This window comes from Rhizophagus irregularis, chromosome 6 (assembly GCF_026210795.1).
Source record: "Rhizophagus irregularis chromosome 6, complete sequence".
NCBI lineage: Eukaryota > Fungi > Glomeromycota > Glomeromycetes > Glomerales > Glomeraceae > Rhizophagus > Rhizophagus irregularis.
In genome coordinates this window covers 1,510,443-1,536,335 of record NC_089434.1, presented here as the reverse complement: position 1 = coordinate 1,536,335, position 25,893 = coordinate 1,510,443, and the positions used below count along the sequence as shown (strand labels likewise).

Genomic DNA, 25,893 nt, shown 5'->3' with positions numbered 1-25,893 from the left:
TTTTTAAAACAATACTATTTCTTTTTTTTTATAATTCTTCCAAATCGATCATTTCATGATGGTTTAATATAATATACAATAAAGCATAGCTTGAACAAAAAAAGAAAAGAAAAAAGGGCGGGAAGATCAAACTTTACCAGATATAATGTCGTCAGATCTACAATCCGAAACTGACCTATTTAACTATATAATTTATATTAGACTAAAACTAATTAATTCATTTTATGGGTGATACAGTAATATCTGGTAGGATATCTTAATTATAGATTACTAATTTGCCAATCATCATTTGTTTTATTATTTAATTGCTAATACGCTAATTGAAACCCCATTTTAAACTTAATAATCTAAAAATAAACACTTTGTATTATATTCAGAATATGTAATTTAGGGCGATGCAGTATATTTTAAAGCTTCAAATTTGATTTTTGCGAAGTTATTTAGCTTGAAAAATCAAAAAGTTGGAAAATTCCAAATAAAAAAATGGAAAAAATGGAAAATTTGCGGTACTAATTTTTGCTGTTTTAACGCCATTAAAACATAAATAAAAGCTTTTTTACTTAATTTTTTTTAAAGAATATAGTAGCAGATATAAGTACTGTATATATATATATATACATATATAATTTAAGGCTTCTGAGATATTTTTATTTATAAGACAAAAAAAAGGGACGCAAACTAATTTATGAAGAAATACTGCCAAAATTTAGCTAATTGACGATGTTTAAGTATTTCGCTCAACATTTCTAGATTTGTACAATATTGATGTCTAATACGTCTAATACTTGTTACAATAAAATCTAACCTTATAGTCTTATGGGAAAAAATTTCAAGTGATATTATAAATACTTGAATAAAAAAGATTTAATCTTAAAGAATATTTGGTAAAAATTTATGCGATTTTGCTACAAAATGATAAACTTAGCTATAAAGGAAACAGTTAGATAACGTGCGGAATAGGGCTAGTAATGTTATCCTTTTGGTTATAAAATTTATAATACATATTAAATTTTCATAATGTTAGATATGCTATTGGAAACTCTGTTCTTATTTTCCTTAATGAATTACTTTATTATATAATAATCATTATATTTGTAATTAGTGCTTTTAAGATAAAAGTTGCAATAAAAGCAATTATCGTTCAGGTACATATGATCATAACATACTATATTTTTAGATATTTTATTTATACTTTATAATATCATAATAAACCATTTATACTTTATATAAACTATTTATACTTTATATTATTAAAATAAGCTATTTATAAGTGTACATATAATAAAATTCGTATAAAAATCATTTATTCACATTAAATGTAATATTACAATTCTGAAAAACATTCCCATGGAGAATTTTTTTAATGGTCTCATCATTTCCGTTAATTTCTTGATTTTGTTGATCATCATTTAATTCGTTTAAATCATTTGAGTTGAGCTGCTGAAGTGGTGACCGTGATTCTAAAAAAAAATAAAATTTTTTATACCATAAGAATTATTAGTTCATAATTTAAATCTTACCATTGAAAATTTCTAAGGCTGAAGAAAAAGAATTTGCAGTTTTTGTCATTTGACAATAATGTATCTAATGAAAAGAAAAATAATAAATATATTGTATATTACTTTTACATTAAAACCACAGGTGCAATTCTTTTCTTACCATTATAAATTAAAGAATTAATTTGCGATAATGTATTTTGCTGCAATATAGACTTGGGACGTTCATAATAAGCCAAAGAGTGAGGATTTTTATGCCGTGACACAGACATCACATCATTATCACTAATTCCTTCACTTTTTGAAATTTGAATTAAGGTTTTTTGTCCACTATGATTTGTGAACTTTCTTTTATCACAATCGATTTCAGTTAATGTTGCAATTTCTTTCATAAGTCCTTTTACCGATTTTCCTCTCATTTGAGCAGATTTGAACCAATAACCTGTAAACTCAACTATTTGAAATTAAAAGAAAGGTAAAAAAAATAATAATTTACTACATAATAAATAATTACCTTCATTATTGTTGCAAGGTTGCAAGTAAAATGCATCTTCACAAATTGGTGGTCTTTTACTAAAATAAAGCTCATAATCTTGAATAACAGCATTATCAGCAGGTATTGAAATTACTTCAGCTTTAGAATTAGATTCACTTAAAGATCTCTAATTACACTTAGATCTATAAAATGTAACGTCAATACCACCATCCTTTCTTTTTTTAAATTGTTGTATCTTTAGATTATAATGCTCTCCACCTCGAAGAGCTAATTCAAAAGTATTATGCCAAAATATGTGTCGTATAAGTCCTTTTGGTAAATCTGGTTGCATTGTGGGATGATTAATAATTTTCCTAATCTCATCTTGAGTAAAAGCATCTGCACCATGTATTTCACCTAATCCCTAATCAGTTAAAAGTTTGATCTTGCCAGTAATTGCGTTATATAATTCAGAATATATATTTTTATTTGTAATTTCTTGTGGACGAATTTTAGAATATGTGTTGATATGTCGTGCAATAGCAAATCTTGCTGATTTTATTGATTGTACTGAATATTCAGCTCCATTTTGCTGCTTACATGAAACAAAAAATAAAACAAGTTGACGCTCTAACTCTTCTTTAGAATTCACATCATCTATTTTTCCAGGTAATCCAATATACTTACGAAAAGTTTCAAGTGCATTAGTCCAAGTACTTGTAGAATTATGTGTAGCTTTGCCACGAGCTGCTGTTTGCATACTTTTTATTTTTTCTTCAGTAGGGGCCATATATGTGAAAGTTTTTTTATTCTAAAAAAAAATCTTTAATAAAATGCAAAAAAAAAATAAAATAAAATATTAACTGAATGAATACAAATAAATATTACTTTTGAGATTTTTGTGGTGGCATTATTATAAAAATACTAAAGAGTCAGCAAGAGAAAAAAGCATAATTTGTAAATCATTTTTTCAATATAAACAGTAAAAAATTAAACTTTTAAATAAACTTTTTTAAGCTTTTAAATGTTATGGTCAGTTCCAAACGATAATAATATTATTGTACAGGGGGCAAAATCACTTATTTTATAGGTCAATGTATGATTGGTTACTAATTTTGCCACTGACGTGGCAAAATTAAAACCAATCATACATTGACCTATACTAAAATAAGTGATATTGCTCCTCCCCTATACAATAATATATAATAAAAAAACTTTTAAACATCTTAAGTATAAAATTTTAAAAAATGATTATTGAATTGGTTTTCCAGTTATTAATAAGAGACCGACCGTGATTAATAAAATTGATAGATAACCACGTGCGAAAAATTACGAGATTAATGTATACAACATCGTCTCATTTTGCAAAGTGTTGATAAATTCTTGATTCTCGTTTATTGATATTTGAATTTTTTTCATTTTAGTGGATAATATATTTATTGGGTATCTGTGGATTGAGGAATTACGTTACCAAAATAATGTAAATTATATCTCATAACATTAAAGAATTGATACTCTAACTCTTAGATATAAGATTTTTTTGGACAAAGTTACTAACTGTATTCTAATAATAAAACCAGCATTATATATAAAGCTAATCGCACATAAGAAATTTTGACAACTCGAGAGATTACAAAAAAGGTAAGTTTTTCATTCAATTAATATATTAAGTGAAAATATTTTTCGTTATTATTAGAATTATGACAACCCGTTAACAAAAAATGCTTGATAAAGAAATTTATTATGTGTTATTGAAAAAAAAAAGTTACAAATGTATATTTACTCTATTTTGAAGTTGAGTTCATCTATTACCTTTAATTTTCATTTTTATGATTAAGTTCAACTTTAAGAGTGAGAGTAAGTACTTAATTAATATTAACCAACGTGATCAATACGCGTAATTCCCTAGTGCACAGTATAACGCGTAAACAATCTTACATCATACTAATCACAATGACTGATTTGACTGATTTTAATGATTTTCCCATGAAAAATTATTTATAAAGTCACTTTTTTTCTCATTAGACTTTTTAACTTTCAAAATTTTTTCCCTTTTAATTTACTTTTGTCTTCTTTTAATACAATATTTGCTATATTTCTTTAATATAATATCTATTATAGTATAACTTCTCAAACTTATATTTTTATTTATTAAATACATATAAGACTTTTGTTATTGTAAAAGACTTTAGAAGATTTCTATTTAAACATGATAAATATCTTGGGGTTTTTATTATTTTGGTAAGTGGAAATGACTAAGCTGGGATGTATAAGGGATTTGTGCACCTAGAGTGCTTTGGTTATCCTCCTCTTCTAGAAGTTTGGTTACCTTAAATGAGAAAATAATAATATCTCAAGCTATGTCGCAGACTTCTGTATGTGGGGCCCTTCCCTTTGGTGTGGTGGGTCTCATGTCTTATTATCAATGTGACAGTACCTCTGCACGAGTTTGATCACTCACAATATATCGTTAATGTCAGTTGATAGTAGGCATGGGGGCTTGAATCTGTCTTTTCTACAAAGCTTACTTAGAGTACTCGAGTCTTCTAATATATTTTTATCATATTTTTTATTTTATAGATTACCTTAGGCAATAATGACTTAACAAGAAATCTTTCTGAATTTGAAGAATATATATTTTTTTATTTATAGGTAAAATTTTATTATAGCCAGAAATTATGAAAATATTTAATGTTTTGGATTGCATTTTTTGATGAGTATCTATATTCAATAATAATAAATAATAAAAATAGCATTAATACTCTACAATTGAAAAAATCTTAAATTTCCAGGTTTCAAACATATAATATACTAAACCATTGATAAACCATCTAATCATTAGATTTAATTTGGTATAGAATTGTAAATGAAGACATTCTTGTTGTATATGTAAATTTTTTAGTAATAACAATTCAAATATTTTAAGTTGTAAATTTATCAATCAAATCATAAAAATTTTATGAATCTCTATAAATTTTGTATATCGCTACTAGTTACAGTGTATGGTTCTACGAAATTAAAATATTACGTAACGGTAATACTATAAAAAGCGTATTTCATTAAATATTTGGTTTTGCTGAATATTAGGAATTAATTTTCGAGTTTGATTTTTTGATTTTAAATAAACTTAATAAAGTTAAAAGTTACTGCATCATTAATTTTCCATTATCATATTTATAACTTAGTTTATTTGGATAACATTTGTTAAAGACAATTTTTTTTTTGAAAAAAATATATATATATTTTTGCTGTTATTATTTATAGTAAAGTAAATTTTGCATGTGCGTGATACGAGCGAAAGACTTATGATAATGAAAATATATTAATAAATTGTTGATTCTTTAGTTAATAAATGTTATTGTTTTTATCTAATAATAATGAATTTTAAGATGGATTTTGAATAATTAAAATAATATTAATATTTTAAAAAAAATTTGAATTGCAAGGTATTATGTATCTTGAAATTCTTTAATTATAATCTAAATACTTATATTTTCATATGATATAAAATTATTATGTTTTGTTACATTCTTATATTTCTTATATTTATAATTTCAAAGTTCATATTAATTTAATGTGATTTGTGAAATAAAAAAGTAATTTTAAATGAATATATTATGATTAAAATTGTAAACACTATATAATAATATTTTTTAATAAATTTATATGATATATTTTCTCACATTATAATTTATTTATCTATTTTAGATATTTTTAATTATATTAACGCAAGCTATATTATAGCTTAATTAAGTATCCCATACAATTATTAAAAACCTAAATAGAGTTTTTTGAAATGAATTTAAAACCTTTTTAAATAACTAAGTAATACGATATAAACTTAAAATACTATATCGGTCCAATAAAATACACGTAATAAAATTTTCGTGATAAAGTACCAAAAGCTATTGGCAATCATGAGATTCTCCCAACTGAAGATAATTATGCTTACGTACAAATTAAATTTTTCTATGGATGATTTTATTTAACTATTACTGTATTAATATACTTTTTATGTCATAATAAAATTATAATATATAGATAAAGCTTGTGGTTTATATTGAAATAGTTTATCAGGAATACAATGAAACCCAAAGTTAAGATTAAAGTGTACGTTAAGACAATGTTGTGTTTCATTTGATCTATCGACTAGAACCAGGTTAAATGTTTTACCATTTTATAAATATCATAATTCCCTATTTTTGTCAAAAAGCAAATCCTCACATGAAAGAATTTATCAAACTGAGAATTGACAGGTGGTAACTAGATTTACGATTTTCATTCAATAAGCTTATTTCGTCAAACACTTAAATGTAAAAAGTTAAATTATAATCCATTCATTGATAAAAATAAAAAATCAAACTATAATGTAAAATATTTCTGTTGACATTTATCCGTTTAGATAATTGTTTTTATAATAGGTCATGATAAGCTGTGGCGTATTGATAATTCTTTCATTGACAAGATATTTAAATATTTAATATATTAACGAGTTTTCCTTTAAAGAAACGGTATCTGGTCAGGAATAATAAAAATTCATTTTATACGTCATTATGAAGCTCAGTTAATCATTCAATCTATATTTATTCTTGGTAAGATACTTAAAAAATTTTTTTATCTATGCTAAATTACAATTGAGAGTTAATTATTTGTAAAATATCTGTTAAAAAAAAATTCAATATTATACTATATACTGTAACTGAAATTAACCATTATAGGTAAATTAATGGTAGAAAAATATTAAAATATTTACTGAAAAACAGTTTTCTGTGATATGATGTTTTCAAATGATTGGACGGAGGAATAGAGATATCGATATCTCTATACAATAACTGACAATTAAGAATACTACGGTGTCCAATAGGAATTAATGCTATTAATACTGATTTCAATATATAGAAATATCGGTGGTCAGTAAAATCCGACCAAACCGTAGTTAATTCAGCATTTTCTAGTTCTTGGTCTCGTTCTTTGTCTTTTTAAAATCAATTTGACTAATTAAAGTGATTTAATCTATCCTTAATAAAATAAATTTCGATCATAATAAACCAATGTAAGAATTTGAATACCAATAATTAACTTGTATGATTTTTGGAGTTAATTTTTTTGTTCATAAACATAATATTTGAAACTTTGATAAGTTTATATTTCTCATTTAAAATTACGTTGTTGATAAATATTTTATTTTATTTCATTTGAGTTTCTACATAAATACTCTTATTACTTGAGTAGAATTGCTGCTTTTTAACATTAATATTTAAATTTTAAAAACAAATATTTTGATGCTAATTTGTAGATAAGGGAATGAGAAGAAAGCAATAAATATTAAAGATCGGTTTTATTTGCAAACGGAAGGGATAAAAAAATTCCTAATTATATAAAATTATGTAATAAATTGTAATAAATCGTGATTTTTTTTTGGTGTGACTTAAGTGAATTTTTTTGTTTTAGTTAAAACTGAAAATTAAAATTTTTTATTATTATAATACCTATTCATCATTGAGATAAAAGTAGAAGGTAATATTATAATTATTTACGAAATCAAAATTTAAGAACGTAAATTACAAAGAAAGAAATTGTAACTCAACAAAACGAAATTTGACTCAGAGTTAAAGTATAAAATTTTATTATATTTGATTAGTAATAAAAAAATAAGTTGCATATGTAAATTTAATATTAGTCAAAGGAACTAAATTCAATGAACTGCTGACAATAAATTGCTGAAATTATAAAGCGAATCTTTCCAAAAAAAAAAACGAAATTCGAGACGCATAATAATTTTTATTGGGCATCCCTATAGGATCATGTTATTTAATTTCCGCTCAATATTGCTAACGCATTACGTCATTTACCAAATATCATTTACATTAGTTTAGCTTAATACTGTACAGCAATTTGAAAAACTGTTACTTAAACTATATTAGTATTATCTATTGAATACAAATGTACAATTATTGAAAATTGATCCGTTTCCTTTAAAAATATCCTGTAAAGTTTCAGTTTCATTTATTGTCAATTTGTTGGATTTGTTAGAAAATGGAATTCGGCTTTCTTGATTGATTTCAGCTAATTTTATTAATAGAAATCAATAAAATAAAATAAAATAAAACAAACTATTAATAAATTACCTTTAAAAATTTCGCGTGCACTAGTAAAAGTTGATTTAAGTTCAATTGGTGTTAATGCTTGCTTATCTGGCATTGAAAAATGTGGCAAAGGTTCTAAAACATCTAAAATTCCATATTGTATAATTAGTATATTGAAAATCAATTTAAAAATTAAAATTAAAACTCACCCGAGCCTTCCATTTGATCATTATCTATAAGAACGTTCATTAAGTTGTTTAAACTAACATTCTGCATTTTTTCTTTAGTTCTTTCATAGCTAGTAAATCCTGAATTTGATTTATGCCGGGTAATTGCCATAACTTCATTGTCACTAGTACCAAGTTCTTTCAATATTCCTACTAAACTTTTTCGGGCGCTATGGTTGCTGATCTTTCGATTGCCAATATCAATACCACATTCTATTACAATTTCATGTAAAAAATTTTTTAATCGCTTTTCACCAACATGAAACTTTTGAAACCAACGATTATAAATAATATAATCTATAAATAAATAAATAAGTTAACTAATAAATGTCATATTACTGAAAAAAATAGCATAAAATGATAAAGTACATTGAACTCACCATCTTCAGACACATATTCTCTTAAATAGAATTCTTTATCGGCATTACCTGGTCTTTTAGAAAAATATTTGTTATAAGTTTCCATTATCATTGGATGATATGGAATTCTTAATTTTTCATCATTTAATGAGCCATTAATACCCCTTTGATTTGTTTTACTTCGAGGAATATTTACATCAAAACCCTGACCATCAGCTCTAAACTTAAAATGAGAATATTGTAATGAATAGTGCTCACCACCTCTAAGAGCTAAGAATAATGCATTTAAAAAAAAGACTTTTTTTAACAATCCAGTGGGTGTGTCAATGTTTAATACTGGTGAATACAGTATTTTTTTACATTCTTCAACAGAAAGACCATCAGCTCCTTGAACATTGGCCTTTCCTTGTTCTGCTACATGTTTCATTTTGCCATCTAATACATCATATAATATTGGAAATTGTTTTCTTGAAGTAAAATCCATTGGAGATAGTGATGATAAATCATTTAAATGTCGGTTTAATGCATGTATAGCACTGAGGATAGATCTAGCCTTGTATTCTTCACCAGAATTAGTCTTCATAACTGTTACGAAACTACAGATTTGACTTTCTAATTCCTTTCTATCAGTAATATCTATGCTTTTACCAGTAAATCCAGCTTTTTCACGAAAGTTTTCAAATTGGTGAACCCAATTTGCTGTGGATTTATCTGTATTTACTACTCTTGACTTCTTTTTGAAAAAATTTATTTCGTCTTCTGTAGGTAAATAAAACTTGAATAGAAAATATTGTATTAGCAAATTAATATAACAATATTTTGGTAATAATAACAACATACTTTATCATTATTTATTTTATTTTTGTTAGTTTTTTCCTTCATTATTAAAATAAATAATAGAATAGGTTGAAAGAAAAAAATGTGTAAAGAAAAAGTAGGGTATTTAAAAAGTGTATATAAAAAAGAATGTGTAAAAGAAAAAACGCGTAAAGAAAAAATGTGTACAAATGAGTGGATTTAAAAGAAAGTTTAAATAAACTTTTAAACGCGTAAAGAAAAAGACGCGTAAAAATTGAAATTTAAAAGAAAGTTTAAATAAACTTTTAAAACATGATCTTGGTGGTCTGCCACAATAAAATCATTATTAGGTAAGAAGTATTCAATATTACCATTTTGACCATCAACATTATATGATTGGCCATTGTGCCACTACGTGGCACAATAACGGCCAATCATTTAACATCGACGGTCATAAATCTTCATATTGAATACTTCTTACCCAATAACTATATAAAATGGTAATCCGGAATAAAATCTACAACAAAATCAGTAAGTGCAAAAAATATTCAGCTGAATGAATTTTTATGTGTCAATATTTTTTTTTTTTTACTTAAACTATTAAAAGATCTCTAGCGTATGGTATTTAATTGATTCTAAAAATTACCCTCGAGAAATTGCAGGTCCAAAAACCTTGGTTGATCAATCGATTTTTTTTCAATTTTCATCACATTTCCATGATCAATCAATGTGATCGATCAAAACCTAGTTCGATTTTAATCGAGGCCAATATTTTATGATCGAAGTTTGATTGATTCGATTAAGAACCTACTCCGGTCTGGCGACTCTCTGAGCAATCAGGATTTTGTACTTTGTATCGCTACAGTAATTTATACATGAGACGATTGAGACGCACAGCAAAGACAAACAAACGCTTTTGTATTGCGCGCACTGTATATCGTCGTCAAAAAGATTTCATACATACACGTAATAAACACAATATATCAAGATTCTTGGTTCTTAATTTAATTCATCTTTCGTAGTATAATTTACTTTATATAATAACATTTAAAAAATTATATTTAAAAATGCTTTTTATTTTTTAAAAGCTTAAATTCTTAGAGTCGCAGTTTGTGAGAAAAAAGTTAAAAATACCTGTATGATACAGAGTTTTAAAAAAATTACAACGCAATAAGTAATTTACAGTATAATTTCTTTTTTAAAAAAAAAGATTTGGAAACTTTAAACTTAATCAATATATTTTAAAAATATTTAACAATATAATCATAAACAAAAAAAAAATTATTCTTAATCAAATAGAAAAAAAAGCATGAAATATTTTTTTTTATTGTTTATTTGGAGCAAAATGGTTTATTTTTTTAATAAATAAACAAGAAGCAATACTATAACCTAATTTTAACTCTCTTAGAAAAGATACTACAAGTATTTGTTTTTTATGTACGATTTTTTAATGAGTTTTAATATTTTTCCTGCCTCTTGACCAAGTTGAAGTAGATGGCGTACTAGTTGATGTAACTATTCAGGGTCTTTAGCTAACAGAATTTTTAGTTTACTTCATTTCTTATTTGTATTCTTTTTTTTCCTTTCCTTTGTAATATTCCCTTCCTTACCCTTAATTTTAGTTTTCCATAAAATTAGTCTTTATTTTATATACTAACTTTATCCGTACAGGCTAATCAGGTCACAGATTTTCTTAGGTTGGCTGGCATTTAACGTTAATGCTTGGTCGTACCTAAGCTGCCTATTTCATCGTGTTGAGGTCATCTTGGATGGCTTTTTTTATACATTATGACGTACTTTAGTAGTTTATCTACCAATTTGGTTAGGCACTATAGAATTCTTGTGCGTGTACTTTACAGCATCTCATATAAAAATAAAAATAAAAATATGTTGTTTATTTAAATAGAATATATTAATCAATTTGAACCAAATAATAAATTATTTATTTATTAAGTATAGAAATAAAGTTTGTCACACAGATTATGTTTTCTATTAATTGTAAAATACCGTACTTATTTTATTTGAGCGTCGAATACTGATCACAGAATTTAAATTCACATGGTGGTACAAGAGTGGTACAAGTTTTGATCAACAATTTGCATTTACTAATTTATCTCGGAGTAACGAACTTGAAACACAATTCTTTCTTTCCTTTTAATTTATTAATTACATTATGTCCACTCTTCGATATGAATTAATTTATGCAGCAAATAACAGGACGCTTTCATTATTAGATACTAATATTTACAATGATATACACAAACAATTTGAATTTCAAAAACAAACAGTTCTTGCTGATAAAAGTCTTACAAAAAATGAAAAAACTTACGCAATAAGATTATTAACTAAAAGTTATGATCGAAATAAAATTATGCATAATGATGGTACAAAAAGAAATTGTGAAAATTGTAATCAAGAATGTTTAGCTACATTATATTGTGAAAAATGTGTTCGAAATTATTTAATAGAAAATTTTTCAAATTGGACATCCGGAAATGATAATATTGATAAATTAATACAGAAATGTCAAATGGAAACACTTATGCCAAATATGGTAGTTGAATGGATTCCTTACAGCAATTTAATAAATATTAAATATTTAACAAAAGGTGGATTTTCTGAAATTTATACAGCAGACTGGATTAATGGACGTTATGATGAATGGGATTCTGAAAAAAAACAATTAAAAAGAGCTGGAACATTTGAAGTAATACTTAAAAGGTTAGAAAATGTTGAGAGTGTAAATCAAAGTTGGTTTGAAGAGGTTTGTATAATTTTATTTGAAATTTATTTATAAAATTTGGAGTTTTTATAATAACAAATAACATGTCATTTAGGCTAAATCACATTTAACCATAAGTAATAAATGGGCAGAAATTGTTCGATGTTATGGATTGACACAAGATATATCAAATGGAAATTATATGCTTGTAATAGCGAAAAGGGATATAGATTTAAGAAAATATTTACAGCAAAATCATAATCAACTTACATGGAAAGATAGAATTAGGATTGCTGATGAAATAATTCTTGCACTTTATCATATTCATAGTGAAAATGCAATTCATAGAGATTTGCATTCTGGAAACATATTATATTCACAATTAAATGATGCTTGGGACATTAGTGATCTAGGATTTTGTGGACCTGCTAATAAATCATCAACAAGTATATATGGAAATCTTCCTTATATAGCACCCGAAGTTATTGTTGGAAGGGAATGTACTTTTGCATCTGATATTTATAGTATTGCAATACTTATGTGGGAAATTTCATCTGGACAACCACCATTTATAAATTATGAACATGATTATGATCTTGCAATGAACATTATTAATGGTATAAGGCCAAAAATTGTGTCAGGAACTCCATTAGAATATAAAAATTTAATGGTACAATGTTGGGATGCTGATCCATTAAAAAGGCCTGATATTTATACATTTGAGAAAAAAATGCAAAGATTTAATATAGATTGTCAAAATATGTCAGATGAATTTTTCCAATCAAAAATAGATAATTTAGAAATGAATAAAGTAAAAGGAAATTATACGAGTAGCAGATTATTTACAAGTAAAATTCACAACTTTGAAAATCTACCTGAACCAAGAAATGCAACAGAAGGTATAAGTGTATAATATTTTATTAATCTTTTTTGTTTATTTTAAAATAAATTAACATTATTATTTCTTAATTAAAATTAATTATAATAGAAGAACAAGAAGGTATTAATAATTTTTTGCTATTTTTTAATTATCAACAATTTAATATTAAAATAGTTTATTTTTTATAATAGAATTTCATAGTAAATCATATGATTTTAACATTCCTGATGATAGTAAGTATTTAACGCTATATTGTTGAATTTTTTTCATAACAATGTTTATAAATTAATATTTGTTTTCAGTTAATGATTTTAACGGGTCAAATAAACAGAATAGTAGCAAATCATCGAAAATAATTAATATTTTTAAAGGTAATATTTATTTGAATTATATGTTAGAAATAATTGAATTTGAATTTAATATTAAATCAAAATCCTAATTTAGGTAGCAGTAAAAGATTATCTAAAGTATTTAAAAAGTTGCAAATAAATTCAAATAGTAAGTAAATTACTAATTTCATTTATTAAACACGTCATTTATTTAAAAAATTTAGATGATGAAAAAGAAATAACTCAAAAACAAACAAAAAAGCAAAATATTAATATTGATGGTAAGCAAAATCTTACATAATAATAGCTAACTTTAATTACATTATATTATATTTATTTATTTATTTATAGATGATGATGATGATATACATAATAATCCAAATCTTCATTCAAATGAACAAGATGAATTTGAAATTCCTGATGGTAAGTTCTTAATTACTTTATTATTCTTATATTTTTACGATATTTTATTTATTTTATTTACTAACCTGTTACTATTATCTGTTATTTATTTATTCCTTAGATGGATTTTAAATTATCTTTTGATAAATTAACAATTTTTTTATATTTTTAAATTTCTATCTTTTATTATTTATGTTTATTTTGAATTATTTAAACATTAAGACTAGAGTAGTAAAATTTTTTACAATTTTCTTAGTTTGTAATTTAAATAATTGTATAATAAATTTATTCAAATTATTAAATATATAAATTATCAGAAAAAAAATTTATAGTAACCTTTTTATTTGTTTCGACAATAACTACAAAAAAAAATTAAATAATTTGATGGAAATTTTAATTTTACGGATATAAAATAAATTTTATGAATTTTATGGCATAATTATTATAAATCATGAGTAGATAGATCCCTATAAAAAAAATTCTGGCGATAAATGATCATTTTTCTAGTTTTTATTCCGAAGAAACTCAGACACGTGATCATTTTTCTGAAAAATTTTTCATAGGGCGATTATTAAATAATATACTGTATACTTTCTTTATCAGTAGCGTAGTTTTACTGTTAGAGTAGTTCCGCCCGGAGGGTGAGGTCCTGTTATACGGGATTAATAACCACAGCACCCCTAATAGTATAGTTATTCACTACCTGTAGTTGTTTACTTCTATTATGTTTTCGTCATTGGTTACTCCTCTCTGAAATAAAATAAAAATATAATATACTGTATATAATATTATTATCAAATCAAAAACTATACGTTCAGGTGGATTTTTAAAGTTGTCCTTTATTTTTATTTATCTCTTATTCATCTACTTTCAGTTATACCTAAGGTTTAGGGGTATTTCGAAAAAGAGGAGGAGTAATAGCATAGACGTAATGAATCCCAGAATGTGTCCCGAATTTCATAAAAATTTGTTCTTGGCGAAAGTGATCGGTGTGAACAATTGTTCACGTGCACGTGATTTTTATTTTTCTTGGTAATAACGAGAAATGCGATTTTATTACTTAAACTTGATATAATTAAAATACATATATTAATACATATAATAAAATGATTATTAAATTGTGGTGCATTTGTAAAAGTTTGCGCTCGAAGATATTCTAAGACAAAAAAAATTTTAAGGAGTAAGGTTATTGTATAATAATGTTCCTAATCATCGGTATTCTATGCCTCCTTCAAGAGAATTTGCTTCACCCAATAGTCCTCGTCAATATAATATTGCGTCTCCAAGATATACTTCAATACAGTCGATAAGATGAAAATGTAGTGCAAGCCTCTCCAACTATCACTAAATTAAGAACTAATCAGCACCAAGCCAAGCAAAGAGAATACAAGATGAATTAATTAAGGTATAATCTGTTTATTGATAATATAAGTAATAGCACCAAAGGTATTCTTGAATTTTGCACTCATTTGTACTTTATCAAACTTTTCATTATGCAAAAAGTGTACAATGTTAAGTCTTTCAAATTCTTCATTAATAGGTGGGTAATGAGGTTTCAATCCTCGCACATAAAGTGTACTATCCATATTTCGTTTACAGACAGATTATCTGCATATTTAAGCGCTCGTGAAAAGTGTTCATTGAGGTTTGATTTTGTTGAAGTTGCTAATAATTCAAGAATGATTGTTTGAGACAATTTTTTAATTACGCTGTAATAATGTTTATCCTTTTCGGATGATCTCATATGCATCTTGCTTGACAATCCAGTTAACAAGTATCCTGTTCAACTCAGTGTCGTATACGCTTTCACGAGGGACATGATAATTTTTTTGACCTTTCATAAGTACATTTTTGCAACTTTAAATGACCAAGAAAATGCTCTAGAAATTATTTCTTTGTCAAAACAACGGATAGCCCCTTCAAAACTTCGAGAGTGTCCAGAGAACCATTGTTTTTTTTGGGGACTGCACATTTTGGGGCGGACCAGTATACTTCAAGAATAACTTGTCGCCGAATCAATTCATCAACAAAAAAGACGACATCATGTAACTAAACTTGCTGTCACTTTCCTTCATAAGCACCCCCTCAGAAGTTAGGAAATCTGCTTGTCTTCTTCTTCAAGGTCATGAATTTGTATAAAATCGAAAAATCCTAAAAATACAGATCGGAGAAGGTCCAAAGCTCCCTTAGCAATATCAAGCGTAATAAGATTGTCAACCATCTTTTTAAATGTGTTATAAGTAATCATACGAACTGTTAGTTGTAAACTGGCAACGAAGTTTGACCAGAGTACGAAATCAAGATCTTCTTTCGTCAAGTTCTTTCTAAAGAACTGATAGCCTTGCCACAAAGGCAGACAAGGCCAGCATGCCTGTCAAATAACAGAAAAACAAATTTTAGTATTGATTTAATATTACTTCCGGCCAGCTTCACATACCCGTTTGTCCATCCGTAAATATCCTTAATGACATCCACAATGGTCAATTTGGCGTCTCCTCATAATCTTTATATTATGACTCCACTTGTGCCAGAGTGAAATTTGGGTTCCTAAATGGCTCCTTAACGTTTAATGGCGAGATATTCATTTTGTCTGATTTCAGAAATAAAATACTTAGGGGACCGATGACCACAGCAGACCAGAGTGCATAGTGTCTTTTTGAATTTTTAATGTTACGAATTGCTCCAAGAAATGAGGTTTTAACGTCATCATCTGCTACAAGTGATGTATCATACTCGTTAATGAAGAGAACATCAGATTTCCAATTACTTTTCTGAAACTTTGACATGAAATCATCGGCAGATTTGACATCATATAATTTAAAATATTTTGGAGCATTAATGACAATTGCCGACCAGCGGACCAGAATGTGTTTATAGTTTTCATATTTACTCCTTCAAAAGATATACTGCTCCGAAGAAAAAAAGAAATGTAAGCAACAGTTATATTGACTAAATAGAACTTACCAAATGCAAACATACCTCTTCTTTCCAACTCAAACATAGCTTGATCCACCCGTGTAGACTTCCCGGAAGCTCGTGCACCGTATGAAGCTACAAATTCTCCTTTCTGAATCATGTCATAAAGTGGTCCAATCGCTTCCATTTGATCAACAAAGTATACTGAATGACGACGCACTTCATTCATAATGGTACTCTATTAACCGTCCATCTTTTTCTCTTTCCACTTGTTGTTGTAGAGAAAAAACATTTGTAAGAATATGAAATATATAGCTACGTGTAAAAACAAGCATATTTCTTACTTTCTACTTCCGTGTTCCTCCTTTTCCGCCCGAACTCTAATGGTTGTAGTGACAAGGAGGAAGCATATTCGATATTTTTAATAAATGACCAAATCGATATTTTGTTACTGCAAATTTCTCATTCGAGAGGTAAAACATTGAGACACTTACCAGGGCTACAAATATATGAAAGGTAATTAAAAAAAGAATATGATACAGTGCAAGGTTAAAAATTAAATAAAGGTATTTTTTTCCAACTGTAAATTTCGATTAAACATTGAGAGACACTTACCAGCAAGCGGCGGGCATTTGTACGATGACGTAAATGTTTTCATCTACAAGCAGCTGTTACGAAAAAAGTTTCTTAACCAGGAAGATAGGTAACAACCTCTCGCCATAAGAATTTTTTTAATATCATCTTCGGTAGTAACATGTTTAAGCTTGTCTTCATCATCGTAATTCGTAACCGATGACAACCTTCCAAAGCTTCATAATGTCAGGATCATTGATTCCTAACGTATCTTTTTTATTATTCCAAATAAGGAATAAGGAATTTGAGATGTGAATCTTTAAATTATCAATTTTGACATTAACATTATTAATCTCGTTATTATCATCAACGTTAACCGTAAAAACATCATCAAAAGAAGTCTTTCCTAAGAGTAAACAATTTAGTGACGCAAACATTTTGTAAATAATTCTGTAAAGCATAAAAGACTTTCAGAGAAAGAAGTGTTTCTTAAGAAGTTTTGAAAAAGTTTGAGGATATATATATACTTGTAAAAACCTTTCCGAATTCATCATGATTAATAATAAAATAGACTTGATCAGTGGCTTATAATGGCGATATAGGTACTTCGAAAAATAGAATTTATCGGTAAAAAATTTATGCGAAAGAAATGATTAATAAAAAATTTTTCGGTCGTACGGTTGACCGTATTTGACTAAGTGTGGGAAATGTTTCATGGTACCAACAGATACTTAATTGTCATTACTCATTGGTTATCTTTATAACGAATTATTATCATACTAAAATTTTTATTTATAATGAAATAAATACTTGCAGTATATCAAATATCTTCAATCAAAATCTTTATTAGAAGAGTTTTATTTTAAGTGAAAGACTATTAATATCAACAAAATCATTACCAATTATCACTTTTTGTAAAAAATTCATATAGAAATATTTATTATCTCGCAGAATCTTTAATGCTCTATCTTTTTTTAAAAAATAAAAAATTGATTTTTATCATCAAAAATTTCGTAGAGAAGTCCTTTGATGATGATGCCATATATACTGAACTCACTTAATACATTTAAGCCAAAAAATATATGCCCTTAATAATGTATCAAATAAATTATACTCAATTAAATTTTACACGATTATTTTTTTAATGAGGAATGTGTATTTTCGCACGTCTCAATATTTGGCAACAAAGTTTAGGCCTTTTTAGTAATCGTTCGTTTAAATAAAATATAATGTTTACTATCATTGCTTAATTTGACAATGAAATTTTTATTAAGAATATTATAATGAACAATTCCCTAATCACACTCTAAATACTTTACCTTTGATTCTCGAACGAATAATCAGAATATACTGCACATGTCATCGTCGAAATGTGTGTTATTACCGCAAATAAATGAATGAATAAATAAATTAATTAAGCTATTTTAAATGTTTAAAAGAGATAATTCGTTTCTGAAACGAAGAATATTAGGAATCCAAGCTGTCTCAAACTCGTTTCGGGTGTTATTATTCTTAGTTTAAGATGTCTATTTTTTCTTATTTCTCCCATTCAAAAACGATTTATCTCTTAAATAAATTTTACAAGTTTCTTTTTTACTATAAAGATATTTTCTTTTGAAAAAAAATACGTCGCGATATTACACGGACCAATCAAAACTTGGGCGTCACATCTAGATCACATGCCCGAGTTTTTATAAACCGATTCTAGGTTTCATTTCGGTGTTTTATTTTTTTTTTCAGTTACGGCTTAAGGGATATATATGACTTGGAAATTGTTTATGGTAAGTTCTTAATTACCTCCATCATGAAATTTTTAGGTAGATCAGACCACGTTCCACACGGATTGGTTCAGTCAGGAATATGTAGAATTTCACACATTCCCATATATCCTACGCGGATTCACATCGCATTTTGTCGAAGATACCACGTGTTTTTCCAGAATATTTGGAAATGTTAGAACTATTCAGATTTCCACATATTTCCACAATATTCGATGCGGATTTCCATGTGGATTTTAAGTGAAAGAAATTTTCTGATGTTATTATATTTATATTACTATATTTTATTTACTAACCTGTTACTATTTATTATCTGTTATTTATTTATTCCTTAGATGGATTTTAAATTGTCTTTGATATATTAACGATTTTTTTATATTTTAAATTTTTATTATATTATTTATTATTTATTATTTATTTTGAATTATTTAAACACAGACTAGTGTACTAAATTTTTACAAGATTCTTAGTTTGTAATTTAAATAATTATATAATAAATTATTCAAATTATTAAATATATAAATTATCAGTAAAAAAAATTTATATTAACAATTTTTTATTTGTTCAAACAATAATTATACGAGAAAAATTAAATAATTTGATGGAAATTTTAATGTTACGAATCTAAAATAATTTTATAGCATAATTATCATAAATTGTGCGTTGATAGATTATTAAATAATATATGTATATTATGATACTCTATTATCAAATCAAAACTATACGTTCAGATGGATTTTTAAGTTGATCTTTGTTTTTATTTATTTCTTATTTATCTACTTTATACCTAAGGACAAGGTTTATTTGCAAAAAAAAAATTTAAATCCAATAATACACAATAGGCGCAACGTACATTAAAGATCGCGCTTATTATTATTTTACTCTTACATACAAGATGTGCATAAAGCTTTAACATTTTGCGCGTATAAAAATTTTTTGAATTAACTTCACTGCAGTAATATATATTACAGATCGATACATTTCGCATTTGCTTGTATTAGACAATCAAGAATATAAGTCGCTTATAATTATAATTACAATAGCAAATTGCTAATCTATTATGGTGAAGTCACTACACATAATTAATTATCAATGTGAATGGTTTCTTTCATTCATTCAGTTTTAATGTACTTTTAACAAATTACATTTTTGATTCAATCCTTTATTTGTAATCTATATTTGCATCAAAAAGAACAGAAATGATAATTTTACAAAAGTTCTTCAATTTAGACGTGGCTTCTTTAATGAAAAATGGTTTTTATAATTTCTAATATACATCATTTATATGATTTTTATTTAAAATAGAATCAAATGAAAGATTATCTATAAATTTTACATTTTACCGTTGTTTAGAATAACTATCAACTAGGTGTCCGAAGCGTTATAATCACATGATCATTAATCACGTTAACATGTTACACCTGATCCTAAAATTTCATTGGCCATATCATACACGCGGCGTGACAGACGAACATTGCATTGTCTTATACTTGAAAGTTCCTTTGCTACGCCTCAGACAATTAATTAATACACAATTATTTTGAAAGTTTAGATTTTTTATTTCATCAAATAAAATATTAATTGAGGAATATTATTTATTTATTAAATATAAAATCACAAATTATGTCTGCAATTAATTTTAAAAAATGTCATGCTCAGCAAAAAAAAAATATACGAAACGGAATATCATTTCTTATTATGCTAAGTTCGAGTCGTAAAACACTACGCCTAAAGGCAACAAGGTAACAAAAATTTAAATTGTACGGTGACACAACATTAAGGTTTTGATCAACAATTTGCATTTTTTACTAATTAAATTTCGAAAGTTGAACGAACTTTAATAAAAACATAATTCTTTTCTTTCCTTTTTAATTTATTAATTAACATTATGACAAATCTTCGTTATGAATTAATTCTTACAACAATTGATAGAGCAATATTATTAACAGATACTAATATTCACAATGATATGCACAAAAAATTTGAATTTAGAAAACAAACAGTTCTTATTGATAAAATTCTTACAAATGATGAAAAATCTTATGCAATAAGATTTTTAACTAAAGATTATGATCGAGATAAAGTTAGAGATAATTCAGGAATAAAAAGAATTTGTGAAAATTGTAACCAAGAATGTTTAGCAACATTATATTGTGAATATTGTATTCGAAATTATTTAAAAGAAAATTTTTCAAATTGGAAATCCGAAAATGATGATATTAATAATTTAATACAAAAATGTCAAATGGAAACACTTATGCCAAATATGGTTGTTGAATGGATTCCATATAATAATTTAAAAAATATTAAATATTTAACGAAAGGAGGATTTTCTGAAATTTATACAGCAGATTGGAATGATGGACATTATGAAGAATGGGATTCTGAAAAACAACAATTAAATAGATTTGGAACTATTAAAGTAATACTTAAAAGATTAGATGATGTTAAAAATGCAAATCAACGTTGGTTTGAAGAGGTTTGTATAATTTTTTTTTATAAATTATTGGCGCAAAATATAAAAATAAACAGAAAAATTGTAAAACGAAGTTTTTGTATTAACAATAACATATCATTTAGGCTAAATCACATTTAACTATAAATAATAAATGGGCGGATATTGTTCAATGTTATGGATTGACACAAGATATATTAAACGGTAATTATATGCTTGTGATGATGAAAATGGATATGGATTTAAGAATATATTTACAACAAAATCATAACCAACTTATATGGAAAGAGAGAGTTAACATTGCTTATGAAATAATTAACGCAATTTACTTTATTTATAGAGAAAATGCAATTCATGGAGATTTGCATTCTGGAAATATATTATATTCACAATTAAATGATTCCTGGTATATTAGTGATCTTGGATTTTGTGGGCCAATTGATAAACCATCAAAAAGTATATATGGAAATCTTCCTTTTATAGCACCCGAAGCTATTGTCGGAAGAGAATATACTATTGCATCTGATATTTATAGTATTGCAATACTTATGTGGGAAATTTCATCTGGACAACCACCATTTATAAATTATGAACATGATTATGATCTTGCAATAAACATTATTAATGGTATAAGGCCAAAAATTGTGTCAGGAACTCCATTAGAATATAAGAATTTAATGAAAGAATGTTGGAATGCCGATCCGTTAAAAAGACCAGATATTTATACGCTTTGGAAAAGAATGAAAAGAATTAACTTAGATTATCAAAGTATGTCAGATGAATTATTCCAATCAGAAATAGATAATTTAGAAATAAATAATAGTAATTTAGAAACAAATTATATAAGTAACAGATTATTTACAAGTAAAATTCACAATTTTGAGAATCTACCTGAACCAAGAAATGCAACAGAAGGTATAAGTGTATAATATTTTATTAATAATTGTATTTAGTATCTTAAAATACATTATTTATTTTATCTTTTTTTTTTGAATTTAATAAAATATAATAGAAGAACAAGAAGGTATAAATTGATAATTTCTTGTCATTTTTAATTATTATAATAATTTAATTTTAAAATATTTTGTTAATAGCATTTCTTAGTAAATTGAATGATTTTAACATCCATAACGGTAAGTACTAACGTTAATATTGTTGAAAATTTTTTATAATATTATTAAGTTTATAAATTGAATTAATATTTGATTTTTAGTTAATGAATTTAATAGATCAAATAAACAGAATAGTAAGAAATTATAAATTTTTTAAAGGTAATTTATATTAAATATTAAAGTCAATTTTCTATATTCTTAATTTTAGATGATAATGAAAAATTACCCAAAGAATTCAAAAAGTTGCAAATAAATTCAAATAGTAAGTAAATTAACAAAGTAAATTATTCATTATATTTTATTAAATATGACTTTTATTTAAAATTTAGATGATGAAAAAGAAATAATTTAACAACAAATAAAAAGGCAAAATAATAATAATAATGCTGATGGTATATTAAAATTTTTCATAATGATAAATAATCTTTATACTATTTTTTTAATTCTATTTATTTATATTCTTCATATAGATGATAACGAAACATATAATCATCCAAATCCTCATTTAAAAGAACAAGATGAACTAGAAAATCCTGATGGTAAATAAATAAGATTTCTTTTTAAAGCAATCATCTTATTTATTTATCATTAGATGAATTTTAAATAAATCAAATTGACAATATTATTTTATATTTTAAATTCTTATCATTTATTTACACTTTTATTTATTTAAATTATTTAAACACTAAGATTAGATTAATAAGATATTTTACAAGATTCTTAGTTTGTAATTTAAATAATTATATATAAATTTTATATAACTTTCTCAGATGGTTAAGAATATAAATCATATCATAAAATGCAAATCTTGGTATATTAATAAATTATAAAGGATCAAGTTTTATCGAAAATTTACGTGGTTCGAGCTAGGTCAGATGATCTGCGTGCTCGTGATCACGGAGAATGATATGATTTATGATTTATGATTTTATGGATACACATGTGAATTACATAACGCCACAGGGGTTCTGTGTAATTATATTTAACCTAATAAAACAATTTGACGATAAATAAAAATAGAATTTCTTATGTTGCAACCAATTACACGATTCATTGAATACAGGTTTAAGACAAAAAGTATTTGGTATATAATATTGTTTATTATTCTTTACAATTAATTCATCTAGTGTACAATGTAGATGAAACTAAAGATACGAAATTCGATTTTTTTTTTATTAACAAAAAAAATCTTTAATAAAATCTTTAATAAATAATCCTACATGTATAAGAAAAAGGGAATCTTGAAAAAAAAAAATATTATTCATTTTTTCTCCTCAGATTCTTTCTCTTTCTTTTCAGCTTCAATTTCTATAAAATAATAAATATTTGAATAAACTTTTTGAATTTTTTTTTTTTTAAGAAAATTACATTTCGATAATAAATAAATAAAATTTACCAGCAGCGGTCGGTAATTTATTATTTTCTTTAGTTTCTACATGTTTAAGACCTTCTTTAATTTTAACGGCCTTTTCTTCAATTTCTTTTGTAATAGGAGACAAAGCTTCTTTATTTTCATTATCCATGACTATTTAATAAAAAAACGTAATAACTACAAAAAAAAAAGATTAAATTGGTCTTGAAGTCACACGTAATTATATGTATAAAATCAAATCATTAATTTAAAAAAAAAATATGAACTTTACCTTTTGTAAAAAAAAACGATGATATAAGTTCAAACTTTTTTTTTCAAAAAAGAAAAAGTTGAGTCTGAGTTTTTTTTTTAGTTTGGGGCTGTGTATGAACCCTAATAAAGTCGGATGATATCTGTTGTAATTTAAACTTTTTTAAATAACTACCATCGTACATGTACAACCGCAAAATGAATTCCATTTAAATAGTATAAGATTTACAAAAAAAGGCATACTGCGGTAAATAGGTAACGTTTCACTGCATAAAATTTCCATGTTCAATGAAAAAGTAAATTGTACAATCACTATAATGGGACTCCAGAAACCTACGAGTATTAAATTTTAGAATAACAAACTAAGTTAATACTTAATATTTTATAAACGATCCAATCGTTTGATCCAATATCACCAATATATTATAACTAATAATCTAATATTTTTAATCAGAAAAGAAAAAAAAAATGAAAAATATATTATTTCTATCTCGAATCAAAAGTACAATTAAATGAAATTATTTTTTTTATAACTACTTTATATAAGTAACTACTTTATATAAGAAACGCTATGATTATTCGAAAATCTAATAGCTACGCCACGTTACATTTTTATAAAGTATACTTTTTGTTTTATAAACATCATGAAATCTGGTCCGAATATACAGTATTGAAAAAAAAATGACACGTTTACATGATTTGATCTTGAAATTATGATTCGCGTTTCATCGGTCAATTTTCTAAGGAACGTTGAAAAAAATAATTTAATTCGCACAACAAGAAAAATATATATATATACTGTCAGTAACGAAAACTCTTTTAGACCTACAATATTTACAATCTTCAAATTCCATATTAATTCTTATTTCACGAAAATTTTCAACTTTTTCATCAGTTTTATACAAATTTTTTAATTCTAGATGACTACCTTTTACTACGTTTGTTTTTTCTTTTACATCTTTTACACTCATAATATTTGTAAGGTACGATAAGATAGAAAAGAAATATGTAATCATTATTTATAATTTAGTTTTTTTTAAAAAAAAAAAAATTTTATTGGATTCTCGAAATATTAAAGTGAAAAAAAAAGTTTTTAATAAATTTGATTTTTTTTTTATTTTTTCTAAAGAAAATTGGGCTGATTTACCTTATAGCTAAACTTAATTATTTAGATTAAACTCATGAGAATTTTTTTTGCTTCTTTTGTTTACTTTTGATATATGGCTTGGTTACGGCTTTCGATTTATTAATCGTTTAAAAGGTGTCGTGTGCTTTAAAGCATCACGCAGCCACAATTACAACTTCTAAGCCAATTCTTTCTTTTTTTTGCTCAATCCGGACTATCAGCGTACAAAGCAAGTAGAATACATGTATAAACAGTATAATTGGAACGTATTAATTTCTTTTACGTGATCCATGTTCACGTGAATACAAACGCCGCAGTTCCATCGATGCTAACGCCCGTCTTTAAATGATATTGACACGTACAGTATATAAAATCAACGTGTGGAAAATATCTAAACTACGAATCTCGATCTATTTTAAATGAATATTGGAGACGATTCAGATTAGGCGTAATATTGTTGTTATAACAGACAAGTATTATCAGGACCGTCCTTTACTATCTTTTCTATTCATAAAAAAAATTTTTTTTTTTTATAAAC

At 25.5% G+C, this 25,893-nt stretch overlaps 5 protein-coding genes across 5 annotated transcripts; 1 reads left to right on the top strand and 4 right to left on the bottom strand.

Moving 5' to 3' along the window:
- Nucleotides 1-1,299: 1,299 nt before the first annotated feature.
- OCT59_026083 (uncharacterized protein) lies at nucleotides 1,300-2,323 on the bottom strand (the record flags this gene model as incomplete). The annotated part of the gene is made up of 5 exons (XM_066142934.1): nucleotides 1,300-1,460; nucleotides 1,521-1,538; nucleotides 1,660-1,950; nucleotides 2,011-2,130; nucleotides 2,197-2,323. 5 exons carry the CDS (start codon nucleotides 2,321-2,323, stop codon nucleotides 1,300-1,302), a joined length of 717 nt encoding a protein of 238 aa, XP_065992505.1.
- A 72-nt stretch (nucleotides 2,324-2,395) lies between these two features.
- Nucleotides 2,396-2,731, bottom strand: OCT59_026082 (uncharacterized protein; the record flags this gene model as incomplete). Its single annotated transcript, XM_066142933.1, has 1 exon — nucleotides 2,396-2,731. One exon carries the CDS (start codon nucleotides 2,729-2,731, stop codon nucleotides 2,396-2,398), a length of 336 nt encoding a protein of 111 aa, XP_065992504.1.
- Nucleotides 2,732-11,964: 9,233 nt separating this feature from the next.
- Nucleotides 11,965-13,906, top strand: OCT59_026081 (uncharacterized protein; the record flags this gene model as incomplete). The annotated part of the gene is made up of 9 exons (XM_066142932.1): nucleotides 11,965-11,995; nucleotides 12,075-12,205; nucleotides 12,279-12,300; nucleotides 13,152-13,163; nucleotides 13,235-13,276; nucleotides 13,346-13,414; nucleotides 13,597-13,653; nucleotides 13,724-13,795; nucleotides 13,896-13,906. 9 exons carry the CDS (start codon nucleotides 11,965-11,967, stop codon nucleotides 13,904-13,906), a joined length of 447 nt encoding a protein of 148 aa, XP_065992503.1.
- A 1,960-nt stretch (nucleotides 13,907-15,866) lies between these two features.
- OCT59_026080 (uncharacterized protein) lies at nucleotides 15,867-16,223 on the bottom strand (the record flags this gene model as incomplete). The annotated part of the gene is made up of 2 exons (XM_066142931.1): nucleotides 15,867-16,145; nucleotides 16,212-16,223. The coding sequence occupies 2 exons, from the start codon at nucleotides 16,221-16,223 to the stop codon at nucleotides 15,867-15,869; spliced, it is 291 nt and encodes a 96-aa protein (XP_065992502.1).
- A 61-nt stretch (nucleotides 16,224-16,284) lies between these two features.
- Nucleotides 16,285-16,560, bottom strand: OCT59_026079 (uncharacterized protein; the record flags this gene model as incomplete). The annotated part of the gene is made up of 1 exon (XM_066142930.1): nucleotides 16,285-16,560. The coding sequence occupies one exon, from the start codon at nucleotides 16,558-16,560 to the stop codon at nucleotides 16,285-16,287; it is 276 nt and encodes a 91-aa protein (XP_065992501.1).
- Between the last annotated feature and the right edge of the window lie 9,333 nt (nucleotides 16,561-25,893).